This window comes from Limulus polyphemus, unplaced genomic scaffold, assembly GCF_000517525.1.
Source record: "Limulus polyphemus unplaced genomic scaffold, Limulus_polyphemus-2.1.2 Scaffold1759, whole genome shotgun sequence".
Classification (NCBI taxonomy): Eukaryota; Metazoa; Arthropoda; class Merostomata; order Xiphosura; family Limulidae; genus Limulus; species Limulus polyphemus.
In genome coordinates this window covers 24,685-47,173 of record NW_013667369.1, presented here as the reverse complement: position 1 = coordinate 47,173, position 22,489 = coordinate 24,685, and the positions used below count along the sequence as shown (strand labels likewise).

Here is a 22,489-nt window from a genome sequence, read left to right as displayed (position 1 = left end):
AATTATAAATATATAATTCATGTGAATATGACTGAAAATTTTCATTTTTCTGAAAGGGTGGTGTCTATTTACTTGTGACCACGCTGTGTTCTTACAAAACTGTATGAACCAATGAAAAGTTATACAATATCTGATACACAAAAATACATGCAAATGTTGACACATGATAAAAAAGAAAATCAGGAAGACCTTTAAGGAAACAAAATTTCTCATATAAAACTGTATCATTGAACCAAGATTTATATAAATATTTTCCTAAAAACATTTTAGAAAACTGCAAAGTCTTACTTATGGCATACATAAAATTATAAACTAATCTTTACAAATCATGAAAAGGAGCATCATTACTGTACATACAATATTATATGAATCAATGAAAAGTGATACAACAATATTTCAGCAAATCATAAAACACTTTGTATAAATTAGAAAAAAAAATGTCCCACAAAATTTTATAGAACAAAAGTTGTGTAGAAGTTTCAGAAAATACTGTGATAAAATAAATTTTAAACAAATAATAAAGAGGTGACGTTACTGGCAAAGATAGTTCAGTTTAGGGAAGGGAAAAATATGAAAGTGGGAAAGAAAAAGAGCAGACACTTTTATGCAGCAAATAAAATGTGAAACTCTTATAACACTATCTGCTCAGGCATCATTTACTGCGCATGTCATGATGTTTTAGTGGCTTACATTCAAAATTTTATTAAACTACTCTTTGTTTATGTTATACCAATTACTATAGCATAAAATCATAGCTAATAATCCATATTTTAATAATATATAAGTTTTAAATTCTTAACTTCATAAGGCAATATTTTAAAAAAATCCTGAATTTCCCTGTGTGTCAGAAATGTGATATATTCTCTAGGTATCCCCTCTTCTCTATTTTATTAATCACCCCTACAATAAGTTCAAAATTCAACATAAATTACTCACTATAAAATCATCATTGCTCAGACAAACCATAATTTTTATTGCTTTCAATTCTGTTTGGTTACAGAATCATCAAATAGAAAATCAGACCCCTTTCGGCGTACCTACCTGTCACATTCTCTCTTTCAGGATATGTAAATTGCCTGCTTTTTACATGTTATTATTCTATGTGCTTTGGTGCATTATTTAATTAAATAAAAATTATTTTGTGCATTTACTACCATTAGTATAAAAAAAGTAGGGTTAAGTGTCATTGATAGTCAACAGCAAAAAGAAAAGAAGACATAGTTAAGTTCTTTATTTCTTGAGGTACACATGCAAGCAGTTTGAAGTAGCTCATGAAGATATACACACTATATTAAAAGTTAGTAGTATCAAATCTATACAGACTTTCAATGAGTACAAAGAGGTCACGTAGTCGGTCAAATTGACTGAGCCCATATTGAGAGAAATGACTGATATTTGGACATGTTTTATGTGGCTTGAACATTCAAAGAAATCAGCTACAATCTTTTCAGCTGTTTACATACTACATAAAAGCTTAAATGTTTAGTTTCTGAGAGGAAAAGTCTGCATCTTTTCATTTGACTTTTCTCAACAACTGTTGGGAAGTGTTTTGCAAGAGAGAGTCTCAGAGGTGAAGACTCTTGCAGAGTTCTTAAGGGTGGTATACCAGAAGAACATGGTCTGCTTTGAAGTAAAGGTCCAACTAAAGTAGTGATCAGGTCCATTCTGAAGGCCTTTGGGGATAATTTTGGCTGGTTGGTCTGTATCTTGTAAAATATATATGAATTCACAATTGTAAAGTCCAAAGGTCTATAAAACAGTTTCTTATATTATTTTATTGTTTTTCATACAGTCAAATAGTACCTTAAGTGTTCATCATTCAGGTCCACCTCTCCCATATGCTTCATGTAGTCTTCACTTAACTGAGGTTTTGTAATCTCGTGATCCCTCTCTCTTCTTGTCACAGTATTAGTGTAAAGTTGAAAGTGCATCAATGTCTCGTTTGTCAGTCCATTTTACAGCTGTCATTGTTTCACATTTAAAAACTCATGCTTTCCCTCTGTGGGAAATACAGTCTGCTTTTCCTGCATGTCCCAAAAGCATAGGTTCCAACAGCCAGTAATTTGTCAAATAAACAAGGGGAAGTGTAAAAGTTGTCTATTGAAACCAAGTGTTCTAGTCTATTGTACTCCATCAGTTCCATCACAAAGATATCTGTTAGACCTTTAGCTGGAATTCCTCTCAATTTGTCTGTGTAGATGTTAAAGTTCTGGTATTAGTGGTACGTTGTGTGATATATCTGGCCTGGGTAATTCAGGAACATCCTCATCTGATGAGGGTCATTCCACAGCTACATCTTTATCTGTTCATAAGACAGATTCAAGAAGATCTAGTTCAGTATTTTTTGACCATCAAGTTTTGTAAACAGATTCTGCCACATGCATTGAAAGAGAAGCATTAATTACTTCAGCGATTCCTCTGATAGAAAGCCTTCTTCATCAGATAAGAATGAAACATTCACAATAAACTCCAACTCTTCCTGTGTGAGAAATTCCTTCTTTCCATAATTTCTTTTGCTTTTTCTGTGTTAGATAAAACTTTTTTGAAGAAAAAAACATGTATGTTACAATATTTTCTGAGTTGTGCATCTTAAGACTTCAGAAACAGTACTATACTAATACAACTGAATAGCAATTTCATATATATATTATATTATATAATGATTACTTACTTACAAATAATAGTTGTTATACACTTGTTTCTCCTCTGCTCTGTCAGTGACTAACTTTTGATTTTATGCACCAAAATGTTGTAGAGAAATTTCTAGATTTTACAAGGCTGAAAGACAAATATGAAATGCTAGCTCAACCAAAGCAGACCACTTTTATATTACTGTAAGCTATATGTTTATTGGCTGATGTATAAGCAAGGTCAGATAAAAAATAGCATATTTATAAACACACACCCAAATAACTTTATATATACAAAGCTATATCATAAATTTTTGTCTCATTGGAAGCACTGTAGTTCAAACAAGCCAATAAATTATCCAATATGTTGCAAGCCAAGGGAGTTATGATAATCTGTGTAAAACCAGAAATTACATCAGAACGTGCTTGTTCCAGGCTGAAGGGAATACTTCCAGTTGTGCCAGAAACGTCTGATTATTGCTTCACTCATGTATATTACATTTCTCATAAGCTGTATAATGACATGAATGGTAATTGACTGTCTTATGGTCAGTGGATTTCTGCTGAAGGGAATACTTCCAGTTGTGTTGGAAATGTCTGATTATTGCTTCATGCATGTACATTACATTTTCCATAAGCTGTATAATGACATGACTGGTAATTGATTGTCTTATGGTCAGTGGATTTCTGCTGAAGGGAATATTTCCAGTTGTGTTGGAAATGTCTGATTATTGCTTCTTGTATGTACATTACATTTCCCATAAGCTGTATAATGACATGAATGGTAATTGTCTTATGGTCAGCAGATTTCTGCTTCAGTTGCCAGCAGTATAATAAACACAGGAAACAGATATGAAAAGGTTAGAAGTAGAAACTCTCTAGATAAATACTTTGGAACTTCGTGGTCAATAATGAAAAGGAAAGAGCAGTATTACTAATGCTACTGAAACTTTTCTTTTGACAGTACTTTGATGACTTGTCTAAAGGCTGGAGAATCAAGTATAATGTTATGGTAAAAACAATTAGAGATAAAATATGAAGTTTTACCAAAAAACAATTTTTGTTACTGATTTAGGAGGTTCTAGAGATTATTGGAATAAAATACGAAAATTATAAAATAAAGAGAAGTATTTTTAACATTAGTATGAAAATCACCTTTCACCCAGATTGACTCAATAAAAATATTGTAATTTCACAGGCAAATATTTTGTAAAAATAATTAATAAGAAATATTTTTTTGTGTATGATATACATTTATTATTTACTAAGAGCTTGCCAAATTTTGTGAAGATACATTAAGTACTTTTAGAGTTATAGTATGCATACCTTCATAATATCATGGTAGTTAGGAGGTTGCATAAAATACATAAGCTCATTGAGATACAGTTAAGAATACTTGCTACTCAAGGGGAGGGATGTATCTTCCAAACTTGGATCAAATTCACTCAAAAGAGATGATGCAGTAATAATAGATAAAATAATGGCTCCCATGTTTTTAACAATATAAATGGAAAAATGGCAATGTTCAAGTTCAATTTGTTTATAGGAATAATGTAACACTGTATTCAAAATTTAATTAAGATCAGTTTCAAAGTTCTCATGTAATGAAGACACCGTATATAAGTTTTTCAAATCACTTACTGGTATAATGGGGCAATTCTCATTACTTAAAACTTGATTTTGGGCTAGTTTCTGTTCAACAAGGATAATCAGTGGAGCTTTCATATTCAAACTAAGCCATACAAATACTTAAAACAACTTGTTCATTATATTTAAGCTACATCTAATGCATCACTACATAAGAAAGATACCTACCTCAAAAGTCAATTAAGGTCCAAGTCACAGTTCCTTGACACTTTGAAGGTCTATGTAGACCTTATGGATTTATTATAGGAATGCCTTACATTTTGTGAAATGCTTCCTCATTAAGTTCCATTGTTTTCATTTGCAAATCACGTGCGGGATTATGAAAAGTCTTCACTTGTGATAAGTAATTGATCAATTGATTCACATAGTGACTTTAAGTTTTATGTTTAAAGAAATGTTCATGCTTTTATAAATAATTATTAATCAATTATTTTTGTTTTTCTTCTAGAATTTTCAAACTGATCCTTTTAATGGGGGTGGGAAAACCTATATTCTAGACCTTTTTGAATTATAAGTAACTTTTGATCAAAGCAAGCTATCTATATAGATCAGTGAATAATGGAGCTATATTAATACATAAGTCTAACTAAGAGAATGTAATATCATAAGTTTGGTCTGTTTTGAATTTCATGCAAAGCTACATGAGGGCTCTTTGCACCAGCTGTCTCTAATTTAGCAGTGAAAGATTAGAGGGAAGGCAGCTAGTCATAACCATCCACTGATAATTCACGGCTGAAAGGGCGAACATGTTTGGTGTGATGGGGATTTGAACCTGCAACTCTCAGATTGTGAGTCAAGTGCTCTTACCACCTGGTCATGCCAGGTCTAATATCATAAGACAAAAACTTATAATGATAAGAATGCATTGAATCATCACATGGGTGCCCTAACTGTTATCAGTATTTTTGGCTATAATCTCAACATCATCTCATGGGGTTTATCCAACTTAAACAGATTTAAGTTAGTCTAAAGTCTAAACACTATGCAATCGATATAAAACAATTATGATATTCAATAAAAAATAATAAAAATATACTATGTACATTAATCAGTTAACCAATGCTGTTGATGAAAAATGGAGATTATCACAAAATACAAAACTAGTATAAATGGGACAGCTCATGGAATAAAGTTTGAAAATGTTAAATAAGATTAAAATTACTTCCAAGATAATACATAATGCAATCTGTTGTGAAATATATAGCATAGCTTAAACATTAACATACAATAATTTCAGTGAAACATTAAAAACTTACTATGTGTACTGATTATTAATATTGGGATGCGAGTGTTTTAGTTTTTCACCGGCTACTTTAACCTGTTGGCATAAAAACTTCGAAATTGGCACATATCTATTTCCATTCTCCCTAAGTTATTCATATTTATGGTAGAATGGTACATTATTCAGAAAATTTTATACAAAATTTACTGGCTACTTCGAATGTAACTTGAATAAATAAATGTCATTCACAATGGAGAAACAAATTTATTATTGTTGCAATTATACAGGCAATTAATGTTAGTAGTTGCTTAATATAAAACAAATTACAGTGCTGTCAAATAGTTCCTTTGCATATTATCTTTATAAGTTAAATTAAAATTATTTTTTCACACTAAATATAATCATTTTTGTTCAATAGTTTACAAGTATTGTTAACCACTACTATAGAACTGTCTTCACTTTATTTTAGTTTTCATTAAAATGTTTGACTTATCCCATTTAGAAGCTATTCATAAAGGTGTAAAATGTGAATACTTATGAGAATGCCTCAAAATTCTTTTTCTTTATCTGTGTGTTAAATACATGAACTGAACTGGCTGTGAATTACAAAATAAAATAAGTCACACTGAGGTGAACTTCACTTGGCACTATCCAAACTTGTAATTACTTTATTTGAATATTTCTTTCCTCCCTGAACTTATTTGTTAAAACAGTTGTTGTTTGTACCAATGATTTAAAATATTAAAATTCTTATAATAGGTCTGAAAATTACTTCACAATTTCTCAATAGTGAAAATAATTTTCATAACTCTTAATTGCTGAATAAGCTTCTTATTAAGATATACATATTTCATTTCAGAAAGTCAAACTTCAATCATTCAGGTACGATTTGTTTAAGATTTCCAAGTTCTCTTACATTGTAATTATACATCTTAACCTGTGAAATAACAGTTTTTTTTGTTGTTTTTTTTAAGTTTATCTGTACATTAGTAACTAGCCATTTAACTATGCTACAACATCCACTGAATAATTTGTGCAGTGTTTTACATTAATAAAAGAAGAAATTTATGCTAGAGAAGTTTGAACAATATTAACTGACAAGATATTGGTACATACAACCCCCAGTATATAAACACAATTTTGAACATAGCCCATGAAAATAGCAGTATTTCTTAAATTCTGTAGGCTTGTTGAGTGATCTCATAAGTTAGACTAGTTGAAAGAAGTTATGGCTTGATAATCTTTCTTATTCAAATAATTCTTAACACATAATCCATTTTAATTAGCTTTTCATATTTTCATGATTATCAGTTATTTACACAAAAAAATAACTTGAGTATTCAAGAATGAAGTGTCTTAAAGAATCAAGAACAAAAGATGTTAATGGTTTAATTGCAAAACTTTTAGAAGCTTATAAATGTGAGTGACATATACAATAAGCCTTACCTTAATGCATCCTCTTTGCAGGACCGCTGTGGAGCAAAGCAAGCAATGGCCCAAACCCTTATCTCCATTCCAGTATGAAACTGCTTCCCCCGCATGTCCCAGACACCCTGGTTAGGAACTGCTTGTTGCTTGGTCTTAAAGAAGATAAAAAGATAATGACTCACTGGACACTATATCATGAACCTACTTACAGACTTTCCAAATCAATACTTTCACCAAGATACACAAATTGAAAATTAATCATTATATCGTTTATTGCATCTTATAGTACGAGGGTGGCCTATTAGAAACTTTTTCATTTAAAAAACAACATGAACTATTATTACATGAAACAAGATGTTATGAAAATAATAAAAATAATTCTATTACCTCCAAAACTAGGATAATATCAGTCAGCTCAATTCAACTCACTTTCCAAAAAACAAAAGGTAATAAGCCTTGAGAGAAACAGAAAAAACTAGCATGCTGATGAATGAAAAAATTATATCATTTCTAATTAGTGATAATAAATATCAATATATATGTTTTGTTTCAAAAATTTCAATTATGTAATGAACAAACACAAAAAGTCAATAAAGTAATCAAATCTCCTTCTCTACGAATGTGACTTTTAAAAAGTTTTTGTACAGAAGCGGGAACTTATTAATAATAAAAAAAAACAGTAAAAGGTAAGACCAAAATAATAGCATGAAGTAAAATTTCACTGTTGTCAAATAAGTTTCTTTTCATGACTGATAACATGACTGTTAGTAGCTAGAAGAACACAAATTAAGGGAATAAATGCTGAAAATGAGTGTAATTGTACAAAAAAGTTTCAAACTTAATTGCCAAATACAGCTTAAACTAAAACAAAAGAATATTACATGTTTCTTTGAATACAAGTCTAGAAACATGAAACAAATATCAATCCTTCCAGAGCTACACAGGAAACTTCAAGTGCCCTTAGGTAATGTATACAATAAAAACACAAGATAAGTTAGAATATCCAGAGTTTCGGCAAATGTTTCTAGAGAGATAGTCACTAAATTCAGAGGTCATGAATAATTGTTTATTAAAACAGTATTTCACTTCTCTTTTTTTTTTTACTTTCTTATGCAAAAACTGTAAATGACCAGAACATTTTATATGATTTCATCAGAACATTTTAATAAAGTTATACCTGACTGTTAAAAGGCTAGCTTTTTATCTCCATTTGTGAACACAAGTATATTAAAACCCATGAACCTACTTACAGATTCTCCAAATCAATACTTTCACCAAGATACACAAATTGAAAATTAATCATTATATCTTTTATTGCATCTTATAGTTTGAGGGTGGCCTATCAAAAACTTTTTCATTTAAAAAACACCATGAACTATTATTACATGAAACAAGATGTTATGAAAATAATAATAATAATTCTATTACCCTCAAAACTAGGATAATATCAGTCAGCTCAATTCAACTCACTTTCCAAAATAATTACCCAATACTTAAATTTGTCATAAAGTGATGATGACAAATGGAATAGCAAAATTGTGCTATATGTACTTGGCTTTATAGGCAGCAAAATTATAATCTACATGAAAGTCAAAAACCAGGTTTACACTAAGGCAAAATTGTGAAGCCACTTTTTTCTTAATAAAATAAATAGATGACACAGCAATGGTACCAGAGATAAATACAGTCTTAATCATTCTTCTTGATATTAAGTAACTTCATTAAAAATTATACTTAATTTTTTTATTTATAAAATGCAATAAATATGCCTATAACATACAAACAAAATTCTAAGAGTGCCAAGACAAGGAGATAAAAATCTTGAGGAAGTTTATTAATATCAATAAAACTAAAAATTAAATTTTTTCATTAAAAAGTAGTAATTGTTGATATTAATTTCAGATAACAAGTACAATTACATGATACAATTGGTCCCAAGGGATGACTTAGTGTACTTTCTCTTGTACATGTATATTCAACTAAAACATTTAAAAATTCTGACACCTTTATGAATAAGGATTTTTTAAAGTTAACACAATGATTTTTTTTAAATTTTGAGCACTTTACATAGAAGTTAAAGAATCAATCCATCTATACACAGTATTAAGTAAGCAGTAAATCTTTTGATAATATTATAGCTAATGTATATGGAATAGCTTTGATTTGATTTAATAACTATAACTCAGGAAACAATAATTAAAGTAGAGAAGAAATACAGACATTGAAAAATCTTATTAAAGATGAAAATATTGTTACAATAAAGCTTGATAAAAGAAACATTAATATTATTTGGATAAATCAGGTTACTCAGATAAAGATGATATATCTTAAGAAATGTATCAAAACTTGTAAAACTCAGAGTCCTTTTAAAATTGTAGAAAATAAGTTATAAAACCACCTGCTGGAATCAAAAAAGGATAATTTTTATCACAAAAACAGAATTTTTAGATAAAAAATCATCATGGAGTTTGTTAGAGAGTTTCTATGACACATGTAGAAGAATGTCCTGTAAGATATATAATTGAATACTGGAGCCCATAAATAATAACTTTTTATTAGAGCTTTTAATTTTTTTAAACACACAAATACTTCAAAAGGCAGTTTTTAAACTATGAAGTGAAATTACAAACTTAAAAGTATGACAGCAATGGTCATGGTTCACTATGCTTGTTTGATGTAGTGTTTTTATACAATAATGCCCTTTTTGAAGAAAGCCTGCAGCTAAGTGCTGAACTAGTTTATAATGGGAGTGAAATGACACATAGTAGCTTTTAAAACATATGAATTTGGTATCAATGAGTCCCATTTTTACATTTGCTAAAATTTGTATAATGAAATAGGAGGTATAGCTCCTCTCCAACTAGCATTTTCTTTACTTTTGTAAAAATAATGGTTAAAGAAGAAAGTTTAGTGTTTTTTAAAACTCTGTCTTATTGAAAGTACTTAGATGATACTTTACCAAATTTAAAGAACCAGAAATATATCAAATTTAAAGAATCAGAACAAATTTTAAGCTTTAAGAATATCTTAAAAGTAAACACAACAAAATTGGTTTGGGAATTACACATCAGCTAAATTACCAGCTAGCATTTTTAAACACCTTAGTTCAAAACAACAATGGTAAATTTAAGAATAAAGTCTTCCATAAAACAAAACATTTAAAGGTCTATATTTGACTTTTTTCCAGGTTTCATACCAGTAATATAAAAAAATATATAATTAAGATTCTGGTACACAGTGTTTATAAAATCTCAAGCATCTATGAATTTCTGCACCAAGAGTTTGCTAATATGAAAGTATTATTTTGGGGAAAAATAGCTCTCGACTGGTGTGATTAATATTACAAATGGCTATCTAAACACAAAAAGAACCTACTAAGAAACATGAACTTTCAAAACTATCCATATCTATAGTGCTGCCTTATAATGGTGAACACCCTGTGCATGTAAAAAAAAACAGAGAGAAAGAAAGAAAACAAATTGAGAGAAACTTGCATATAGTGTTTACCTAGATATACACTAATGTATTTGATTTAAACATGTAACAAGGATGTAATTTACAATATTTTGTAGATATAACAACAAAACATCATTGTTTGAAACAACAAATGTAGTATAAAAATATTTATGTTCTTTTCATAAACTTGACAATATCAGTTCTATTGTGAAATGGTTACAGACCTACATAAACAAATAAGCAAACATTAAAATATCCATCAGACTAAGTGAACTGAGGTAAATGTGACATAGCTGTCCAGTTAAATTATTTCAAAATCCTACCTAGGATCAGCAATGAATGCAGTTTCCATATATAAGAGAGTCTACTTATTAACAGACAAAGGCTAAAAGTCAAGTAAGTCAGCTAAACAGTTATCTATAAGATCAGTTTTCTTGAAGCCTATTTCATTTAAGACAATTACAGTGATATATTAGCTGCTTCATATCATAATAAACCTTTACTAATGAAAGCTTACACATGCATTTGTAAATCACTATCAGTTATTCTTCAAAACAAAAACATTGTTACTAATAAATAGGTATCTGAAAATAAAAACTGCATTACCAGGAAAGCTGGGAAAGTGTACTATAATCTATATGAATTCAATAACTTAACAATAGTGAACACTATATGGAGTCTACAAGAAAAATAACCAGTTCATTAATTGTTTTTTAAAAAACTATATGGTTATATCAGAATAGAGCAGAACTTCAGCCAGTGAGGTAAAAGTTCAGTGTTAATGCATTAATATTTTGACATACATACACACACACTGACAGCCCCATCACCACAAAAATTGTAAGATATGAAGGAGTTGGGATATGATTGAGTGCAATAAAGTTTATGGACAGTTGGATAACATCAATTACAGTAACTTCCTTTGTAGAACAATGATATTCTCAGGTTAAACTGTTTTCTGCAAAGAGTATTAGGTGTGTATGCTTTATAATGTGAGGATATGCAGGTTCAATCATAAAGTAATACTGAATTTAACTAAACTAACTGAGTTTAATCTAAGTAATAAACAGACTGGATATGATGTGAAATTCAAAAATTAGAACAATCTTTATATATTAACAAGGACAAAAACATAATGTGTGTACCTATGTTGTACAAGGGACAGTCATCTTTTACTGGACTCGTGAACTGATCAACTTGCTTCCTTTCCTTAAGATGTCTTCCCATCAATCAACTCATTTCAGATCCGGTGGAAAACTGTTTAACCCTTTCATATGGGCATATTCCCAGCTTTTAACCATTTTGTGCTTATTATAATTTGCAAACTATAACTTTTAATACAATATGTGTATCTTCACAAAATTTGGCAGATTATCATTAGACGCAACAAGGCTTTTGTGCACAAAATATCAGATTTTTTAATTAAGTTTAATATTTTTTTAGTTGAAGATTTGCTCATACATATTTTCTTTTCAAATGTTAACAATCCCACATGCAAAGTAATTTCAATTCTAGATTCAAAATACTTTAATGCATCACAAAATTGTAAAATTTAATTTCCAAAATCTCTATAACCTCCTAATAAAATCCAGATAAATAATAAAGGTTTTTTGAGAAAAAAACTATATTTTATCTGTTAGTTTCTCTATCCATTCTTTGTATGGGTTTGGTCGATTTGACTATCCTTGTAACAACATAAAAAATTTGGAAGTAAGAGTTAAGCTATGCTTCTTTCATTCAAGAATGGCTACAAATTGTAACATGAAACTACAACTGTTTATTCTAAATAGCTTACATTTTGTAACATTATACATCTATTTATATTTATTATCTATATTTGATTGACCTTTCAGTTGTAATCATGGCACACGCGCATCTCATGTTACTATATCCAATAGCATAAAATTAAAATTTACAAAGTGATCTGTAGTGGCTTTGTTCTAGTGGACCAGTATTTTGTAAACTAAAGTCACATTTTGGTCATAATACATTACATATGTATATATATGTTATTACTATTTACAAACAAGTTTTAAAATCTCAGTTATATTCTTTAAAATATAGAACAGTAAAAAAAGAAGTATAAAAACAATTATCTCTTCTAGTTGCAAACTTTGTACTCGTTTCCTGCTTGCCATAAGTTGCTAAGCCTTATCAAATTTCACACGTGGAAGATGTAAAACAAAATAATTTTTTAGGTTTTATATATGCATTTTGAAATAAAAAATAATAAATTACTGTATAAATATATCACAAAATTCCACTATAATTTATGAAGCTTGTAACTAAGCTGCATTTGGGTCTTAAAAAATGATTTTTTGAGCTTATTAATGCCTTACTGCTTGGAATGTAGCTTAAAAAGAAAGAGTTTCCCATTTCCAGTAAATAATGAAATATAGAAAACAATGTCCTATATTACTTATGATTGTAAAGAAGTTTGTACTTGCTTGCTTGCTGTACCTTGCATGCTAAGGGGCTTATCAAATTTCGCACATGGAAGATGTAAAACAAATTAACTTTATTAGGTTTTATATATGCATTTTGAATTAACAAAAAATTATATCTACCAATATCACAGAATTCTACTGTAATTTATCAGGCTTATTAACTAAACTTTATTTCGGTCAAAAAAATATTTTTTCAAATACCATTTTCTCTTAACCCTTCCTTCCGAGATTAGGAAGAAAAAGATTAATCTTGGGAAATAAACACCTTGAATAGGCTGAGAAAGTCATGTGGGGGAAATTCTGAGCTTTTGATTGGTTATAAACACATAATAGAGCAAAGTGGGTGTACATGAACAAGTATTTCCAAAAAAATAGAATAGGTGGGCGAGGCCACTGTGTTTGACTCACTAAATGTAGTCATATAAATAGAAAAGATAGGAGGTTCTTATTTTATATTCTAGCTTATCAATATTGATAATTTAACTTTTTAATTTGTAAGAAACTATAGATTTTGTACTTGGACATCACAAATATCTAATCTAAACCAAAACTACATTCAACATACCAAGTGACACACAAAAATTGAAATTTAGGAATTTTGTTTTAATATTTACATCTAAATTAAGAAATTAACTATAGAATAATACTAACATTTCAATTATAATGTATAATTTGATACCAAACTTATTGACATACATTCATAAAATAGTGGTTCAATAAAATTTTGAATGTAAGTCTACAAACATGATGACATGTCCTTTGACCGCTGACCATAGGAAAATCCATTGCGATAGGGTTAAATCTAACATTTCTTAATTAATGGGAAAAGTGGATTTACCCATAACAACCAGCACTACCTATGTGATGAGTGGTCATTCTCAAGATGTTATTTGACCTACCACTGAAAAACAATGCTGTCATATTCATTCATAGAAAATGTGCAGAGCTACAGCAATAACTCCCAACAGGCATTACCTGTAGAGAATAATAAACAAACAAAGGCAGCTGAAATGATGTCAAGTTAAAGATTTTCTAGACTATATGTTAAGCGATAACTGCCTAGATACAGAATAAATGACAATTTCAAAAATGTCTACATTAAATTAAGAAGATAGAAAATGCATGTTATGTCTGCATACCAAAGAAATATTATCCAGCCCCTTCTGGAAATTATATGAGTGTTGTAATTCTATAAATCACTGATGATTACTTAAAGCTTAAGTGGAAATATTTAAATTTAATTAGACGAATGCATAAAACCTTAAAAATCTGATTAACTGAAAAAATTCCACAAGAAATCCCCCCTTTCACAAAAAACAACAACAACAAAGAATGATATATGGAATAATAAAATTCAAGAAGTGTTGTATTAAGGTTTAAGCCACTGATGCATGAACTGATTTCTATAGTCATTATCAAATGAAACAAAAGTCTGCAAAAGCATAATTCTGCCATAGTAAAATGAATCTATAAACTTACTTTTGTGAATTTTTTCACACTAAAAAAAAAAAAATTTACATTAATCAAAATTTCTGTCCTTTGATATATTGCTTCGTGAATCTTGGTTATTGTGTTAGGTCTCATGCACATACAATGGTACTTCTAGCTGCCTTCCAACTACTCTTCCAAAACTCTTTGATTGACATGAGTGTGTAAATAAAAAAACAAAGTTTGATAAAATGTTTGAGTCTCAAGCCAGTCAATGCAAACTTCTTTTCATTCACTTATGCTTTATTTCAGAATATTTACCTATGCAAGAACAAAAAATGATGTACTCTCCTCTTCACACAGAAATTTCCTTTGTGTGTCTACCTATGAGACTTGCATGCCACTAAGTTTGAACTAACTCTCACCTAAGTTCATGTGTTTCAACATGATGCCATAATCCTGTGACAATGGCCCACCACTGATAGGAGGGTGACACAACCTTCGTGCACAGTAGCTTCCTCTATGCACTTGCACTAGTGATAACTTTATTCACAGATGAAGCAGGAAAAACAAAGGTGCACTGGAAGTGGGGCGGATGGTGGGAGGTATCTATTAGAAATACATTTTCAGATTAGTAAAGTGTTAACTTTCAAGGTGATAACATTTCCGCACAGATATATGCTAGAATCATGGAGGTGCCAGTGCTAAAATTACACCTAAGTGAGCTCTCTTCAGAAAGTGTCTGATGGAAAAGCCCATGGAATGTGACACCTGATGGTAGAGGCTCCATGGGGGCACATCCATGAGAGGCCACATCTCATCTTGACCAGGGTATACTTTTCCCTTGAGATGAAAGTCAGGAAAAGGCAAAAGGAATAGGCAGAATCTACACAAGTGGTCGGTAAGCCAATATGTGTTGTGTGGTTAGGACAAGATCAAATCATATAGTGTGTTTTTAACCTTGACTTTACTGGACAGACTGTGGCTCCAGGAAGAAGGCACATTATCTATGTGATGGGTGATCTGTACTACACTGACAGTGTCACCACAGCTCTACTTCTCACAATATTGTGCTAAGCCCAATTGGTGAGGATTCTCCCTGCTCCACCATCCAAGCAGCTAGGAATTGGTAAGTGGCAAAAATCTCCTGTGCCCCATTTGAAGAAGAAGGGAATCCAAATAAGGGAGATCCAGAGAAGTGTTTGGATCCCCATCAGCCAGAAAGATATTTACTGGAGTAAGTGCAATAGGTGATCATGAAACTCTATTTTTAAAAGTGGGTGAATATGAGCTACAGAATTGGGCAGTCTTCCCTGGTGCCAGCTTTCTTCATGATAGTGCATAGAATTGGTTTGGTCTAGATAAGACAATTGAGTAAATTTGTATACCACAAAGATACTTCAAGTGGTCTTACAAAACACCTCATTACCCAGTGGGCAGATGGATTGAAAAACACTTTCTATTATTCTGGTTTGGTGCACATATTGAAAATAAGTATATCTTCAGAGGCAACACCAACATCCTGGTGGGATCCTGTTCAATGCAAAGGGAAACATACCAATTTCAAAAACTGTGGGTCGAATGAAGTATGGAAACTGGTGGAAGTCGAAATCCTGCCAGAGGCAAAACAGCCAGAGGATTAAAGTAATAAGTGACAAACATGTGGGAAGTTGTCTACATGCCTGTCTGAAGGATCTTGTCCTAAAGCCAGTGAAAATGGAAAGCAAAGAATGAGAAAGATGATGAATCAGATGCCAAAAAATTCAAAATAGCCTACAAAAATCCACACTAAGGGAAGAATATACCAACTGGAAGAGCTGATGGATCTTTCCAATAAGAATAGAAGGAGAGAGGTCCCAAGGTAGGAGAATACAATGGTGGGGGCCCCAGAAAGAAGTCCATGATATTGAACAATGAACAATCTGAATAGGACACAGGATTCAATCTGGGTCTGAACGATCACAGAAGTGAGAAAGAAGGGACAGATATAAAAGAGATAGTATGGTTTCCTTCCTGAGCAGCAGAAGTTTGAAAAAGGAAAGACTGTTCTGGGTAGAGGAGTATAGAAGTACAGTGGAAGATGGTGCAAAAAGTAAAAACAGCATAGACAACTGAATGACAGCAACTAAGGGTAGAGAGGAGGAAGAAATAAGACATGAGAGAAATGTGGTACAAAGAGCAAGTAGCCAACAGCTTGAACAGGGCATGCATGCCAGTGAGAAAAACCATATTAACAACCCAGACAGGCATGAGAGTTCAGCAAGGAGGTTGGTGAAGAAGGAAGAAGCAGAAAAATGAGGAACAGGGGACCAGAAGAAAAGAAGCTTGTAATCAACTAATCGAGGGGTGGGGGTGGCAAGGTGTTTATGAGAGGCATGCCCAACCAAGAGTAATCCCAATGAAATTACTGGGGGTGGAGAGAACACTATAGGCAGAACACATTCTGCCTCAAGGTTTATAGTTCCTGGCACATAACAGACAAAAACCTGATTTGAATAATTCCAGAAGAGTAGGTCCAATATTCAAAAGCAAAGGTTTTTGAATGGGTGTTCTCTTGACAGTTGACTGACTGTGGAAGTGTTGGAGTGGACTGTGACTGACTGATACATCAGAAGGGGCAAGAAATGGGAACATGCTCAATGCACGATGAGAAGTTCAGACATGTTGAGATGGAGTAAGCATTTGTCCAGCATCCAAATGCAAGGAGTAATGTTGTCATCAAGAGATGCACCTCAAACTGAGAGTATAGATGGAGAGATAGATCCAGGTTGGGGTTGGTAAGTGAATACCAGAAGAAGTACTGACACAGTCAAACTACCATGACAATTCCACAAGGAGAGGTTCACAATCCAGGATGACAGAACCCAAAAAAGAATCCACTGTATCTGCAAGGTCCACTGGAGGAGGCACATGTGTGCATGTCCCAAAGTAATGAGGGGATCTAGAGAAGCCTGAGTTCCCAAACGTGAAAGAACCCTTTGCATAGGATATGAATGAAAAGTCCAAATCCTGGTGACCTGAAACTCCATAGCTCACAGGCAATGAGGAGAAGGCTAAACTCAGCAGAGACAAGAGATGAAGAAAATACCCAGATGTACCAAATATTGAGTGGGCATGAGAAAGGACTTGGATGTCTTGACAAACCAACCCAACCAAGTAGCTTTCTGCAAAAGAAGGGAGATGTGTGAAGAGGAAACCTCCTGAGAATTGGTCAATAGAAGCCAGTAATCAAAGAAAAGAAATGACAGCCCCAGGCTGTGAAGATGTTGAGTATAGGCCTTCATAACACAAATGAATACAAAAGGGCCTAATGCTACATTGAAGGGAAGAGCAAGGAATTGGAAGACACAATGTAGATGGAAAGAATGTAGAAAATGTCTGGAGAATGGGGAAATAAGGATGTGTAGGAAGGTATCTGACACATTGATCAAAGCAAAATACAGACAGGTTTGAAGCGAGAAGAGAAAGAACTCAGAAAAGAAGTGAAGTGGGCAGAGAAAGTGAAAAGTGTCTTTTGACAGAAAAAAAAGAAACCAATGGCTGGTAATAAGGAAGATACAGGTACTTACAGGGCCTGACATGACAGGATAACCACTAACATGAAAAATAAAAAGAGAGGCCTGGAATGGGAAGAGTAGGAGTAGACTGATTCAGACAAGGAACAGGAGTCAAAGGGCAAGGTTGAGAAAGAAGATAATAAGGACTGAAGTCACGCAACTACAGTCCAAGTCTTCAGTGGGAAATGAACAACACCAAAAACTTCCAAGAAAAGAAATTGTGCCCAACAATGGCCGTGTACACAAGGAGGTGGAAGGTATAGAGTAAAGAAGAATACAATTTGACCCAACGAGTCCCAACAACAGCAGGGGAAAGAAGGACAGAGCAGAAAGAAGTGGAACAGGCTACAAGCTGGCAAGAGAAGGGAATGAGCATCTTCAGAAAACCCCTCTGGAATACAATGAAGTGCTTCAGATAAAAGGTGGAGGGAGGACAGGAAATATAGGAGAGTGGTGAGAAAAAGACAAAGATGCAAAAATGGGGAAACAGAGAGCAAAATAGAAGGCAAGGGGACTGACCCCTAAGCAGACCAAGTACAGGGAATCTACAAAGGACAGGAAGAATGTCTGCCAGTCAGGACAAAAGAGTTATGAACACGAGGAGGATGAGGTGTGTAGGTGTGAGTATAAATATTAGGGTAGCTTTATTTCAATTCATTTCTACTTTAAGGATATTTAGGGTAAATGCCTTTCCACAACTGGCTATAGATAGGGAAAGGCAGTAGAAGCTGAGACACTGCGGTTGTAAACACTCTGCTTTATACCCTTATTTGATTTTTTTATGATTTTCCATGACGGCTGACTAGACTTACATCAGTGTTTGGATTTCGTCTGACAGATGGGAAATCCTCAATGCATTTGGGTGCTATTACCACAGACATTATCTGTTATGACAATAAGCATCTTAAGTATTTGTTTTATTTTGAAATATGCAGCAATATACAGCTAACATCAGCTTTTTTTCTTCACAAATTCTATATGTCCTAAAGAAAGATGATATCTAAATGGTATCACATTCACAAATATATCGGGCATAGTAAAAACAGTGTGATCAATACCAAAATTACTATACTTCAGTCACATAAATTACATTCATACTATTACTTTGTACTGCAGCTTACAGGAAAATTTAACACTTGCTATAAATTAATCCTAAGCATGACAATAACATGTGCTAAGATTTAACTGAGCCCAAGTGGTGTATAACCAATATTTTTATAATAATAATGTATTATTGTGTAAAGATTGTTCATGCATGCAGGAGTTACTGAAATAAAAGATAGTGTTTTTATATGACATCTTAGCCAAAATATTTTAAGTAAAAGAATGTTTAGTTACTAAGTTAAGCCTAATGTAACATTACATTTTGATGGTTATCTTGATCACATACATATTGAAATTAAATTCAAATAAATTATTTACTTTAAACAAGCTTTAGAAACATCATAGCTGATAAAAGTTAGCAAATTATGCCATAATTTGCATCCATATTATTAAAATCCATTTAAAATGCAATATGTTGTAAAAAATGCACTGGAAATACATAAACCCACTAAAGTTTTCTTATTACAACATTTTCCTTTGAGTAACTGTTAGCTTTTCAAAAAATTTCTGAATGAAGTGTGTATGTGTATGTATATATATAAGCTTTATTTGTTTATTGTTAAGCACAAAGTTCTTCCAACAAACTCTGCAAGTATCATGAACTACAAACAGGGCTCTAAGAAAGGAGGCTCAAAAAACAGAACATCACAAGCAGTTTTATAATTTGATGAATATTCTAATATCAAATAGTTTTATGTACTAACCCTGAAGAAGCCACAAATGTGAAATTTGGGTTAAAGTTCTCTTATAATTATCTGGATTGCAAAGGTCTTTTTTCTAACTTTATTATGAAAATGTGTAAATTCCTCCAGTATGCACTATAAACTTTGAAAGACAATCAAGATAATTCATTAAACTTATTAATTAATTTCAAAATCGTTCATGTTGTACTAAAAACTTAAGCATAGATCTACATATGATAAATAAGCATTAATCCTTATAAGAAGTCACAGTTATGCTAAATTTTTAAGACAAGTTATACTGACAGCTTTGAAGTTTGCATCAAAACCAGGTTACCTCACTACTTCTCAGACAGCTGTATACATTAGTATGTTATACAAATAGTATTATTTTAGTAGGTTACACAAAGATTATTATTTTTTTGAAAATTTTAATCTATCTCGGGAGCAAGAACATTATTTACAATAATGTATACAAATTAATGGAGCTTGAACAAACATATGCATATTCAAAGTTTATCAATATATAGACGAAAAGCAATAAATTAGGCTTAACTACAAAATAACATTACAACAAGGTGTAATTATTAAATGAAATTTCAACAAAGGAAAGATAAAATATATAAAAAAATTAAATTTTCTATACACTTTTAGAGACCATGTTTTCAGCCATGCCTATAACTATAACATTTTAGCAAGAATACAAAGCAACTTTATTAGTTATAGAAATAGCTGTTAAGCTAGTTTAATGACTTATCATATAACTGCCGTACCAGTTTGCTAGCAATAGTCTTGTAGCATTAGGAAATAAATTAGAGCTGAAATGATATATACAGAAATGTAGTAATGCTGAAACACAGAAAGCAATAATAAATAACTATATGTAAGGAACATAAAACCTATTAATAAAAAAAAGGCAAGCACATGCCTGCCTATATAGTGGTTGCTTGTGTTTCTCCACGTCAAATAGAGTAAACTAATACAATTAAAAACAACTGTAGCCCATGAAATTAAAACAATGTTTAATGACTAGTTCTGGTAATTCAGCAAGTTTTATTGGTTAAAATGCATCACTGGGTCATTTTTAAGCAATTTATTTAATAGAAAAACAATCATGTATGCCAATAATAAGTAATAATTAATTCACTTCATTCAAATAAAAGAAGATATTTGTGTTCATCTGTGGTATTGAAAAGGTTAAAAACTAATGAAATGATGATGGACACCTATGATATTAAAAAGTGTAGTGGTTTAGTTAACTAAATCATTTGTTTGGTAAATAAGTTCAAAACCCATTTAGTGTTATTCTACTTCTTCAAAAACATTGTGATATCATAAGATAGTGTGCCACCCTTAAAATTCCTGTATCATAAATACTCAAAACCATCACTTCCAACTAAAAAAAGTATCAGTCAAAATATTCTGAACCTTTACAAGCAGATTAAAATAGCTAAAATGTCTTGCCATATTTCAAATGATACAGCTTAATGGCTGAAGTTTCTGTCTGTTAAGCAGAGTCATGGGTTAGAATCACAATGTTGTCTCAAATTTCCAATTCCTCGGGAAAATAGTGACTTTAAAAATTTTTTCTGAAATACAATTAAAACCAAAGAGATAAAAATTTCAACTTACTCGTCCACCATACTGTAGTTTTGGAGGTGGTAGTATACGACCTCGGACTTCCATCATAATGTTACTTATAGATAATCCAAACTCTCGGACATATGGGTCATTGTTAAAGTCTGCCTTTCTCACCTGTCAAAATTCAAATAAAAATTAAAGACCAATTATGCTGACTATATCAAATTATCACAGTGTCATTATATACAATTTGTAACTATTTAAAAAAAATGTCTAATGAGGGAAATCTAAATGTATTTATTGAATAATTACTTGTAATATTTTAATGCAGTCTTGTAATTACTTTGTACAAGTAGTAGAGCTGAGCCATTAGTGAGATTTACTAATTGATTAATTGAAGGGCTCAGTGATTGATTATAGCTGATTAGTACACACCTGCTTCTACTGGCACGTCTGTACAAGCAAGAAAAAAGTGCCTGTGTGTTATCTTCATTTCAAGGAGGTAGGGTGTGTCTTTAGTCTACTCGAACTTTCATATTATTTTAGACTAAAATACATTTTAGTAAGTAAGCTTGATAAATTATAATGGAATTCTATGGTACTGATGTAGTAATTTATGATTTTTTAGTTATTCAAATGTATATATAAAACCTAAAAAAATTATTTTGTTTCATATCCCCCACGTGCAAAATTTCTAAAGGCTTAGCAATCTACATCAAGCAGCAACCGAGTACAAAGGTCGTAACTAGAAGAGATAACTGTTTGCTTTACTTCTTTATTTACTGTTCTATGTTTTAGAAAAAATATATTTAAGAACTTATTTCAAAATAGCAATAATCTATATACATATATAATGTATAATAATTGAAGTGACTGTATTTTACAAAATACTAGTTGACCAAAACACAGCCAAGACAAGTTACTTTGTACAGACCAAAAGTCAGTTTTATGTTATTGGATATGGTATGATGCGTGCACATGTGCCACATCATTGTAACTTCTGTATTCTTAGCCAGGCATGGCGAAAAGGTCAATGTAATAAAAATAATAAATATATATAAGTGTATAACACTATAAGATTTAAGCTACTTAGTCTAAACATTTATGTTTTCATATTATAATCTGTAGTAATTCTAGAACGAAAGAGGCATAATTTATATTTATTTCCTAATTTTTCGTAGTGGTTAGGAGATCGGTCATATCTACTGAACCCGTACAGAGATTCATTACTGAAAATAACAGATAAACTTTTTTCTTAAGAAATGTTTGATAACTATCTGGATATTATAAAGATTTTGCAAGTTAAATT

The 22,489-nt window shown here is 31.6% G+C and overlaps 1 protein-coding gene across 1 annotated transcript in view; it reads right to left on the bottom strand.

The window, feature by feature from the left end:
- The window catches only part of LOC106464848 (protein argonaute-2-like), a 105,545-nt gene that overhangs the window by 70,780 nt on the left and 12,276 nt on the right, over positions 1 to 22,489 (bottom strand). The window contains exons 5-6 of the mRNA XM_022392645.1: positions 21,232 to 21,354; positions 6,946 to 7,079 (exon numbers count right to left, since the gene is read on the bottom strand). Coding sequence (XP_022248353.1) covers positions 6,946 to 7,079; positions 21,232 to 21,354 — 257 coding nt within the window. The remainder of the gene's footprint in view (positions 1 to 6,945; positions 7,080 to 21,231; positions 21,355 to 22,489) is intronic.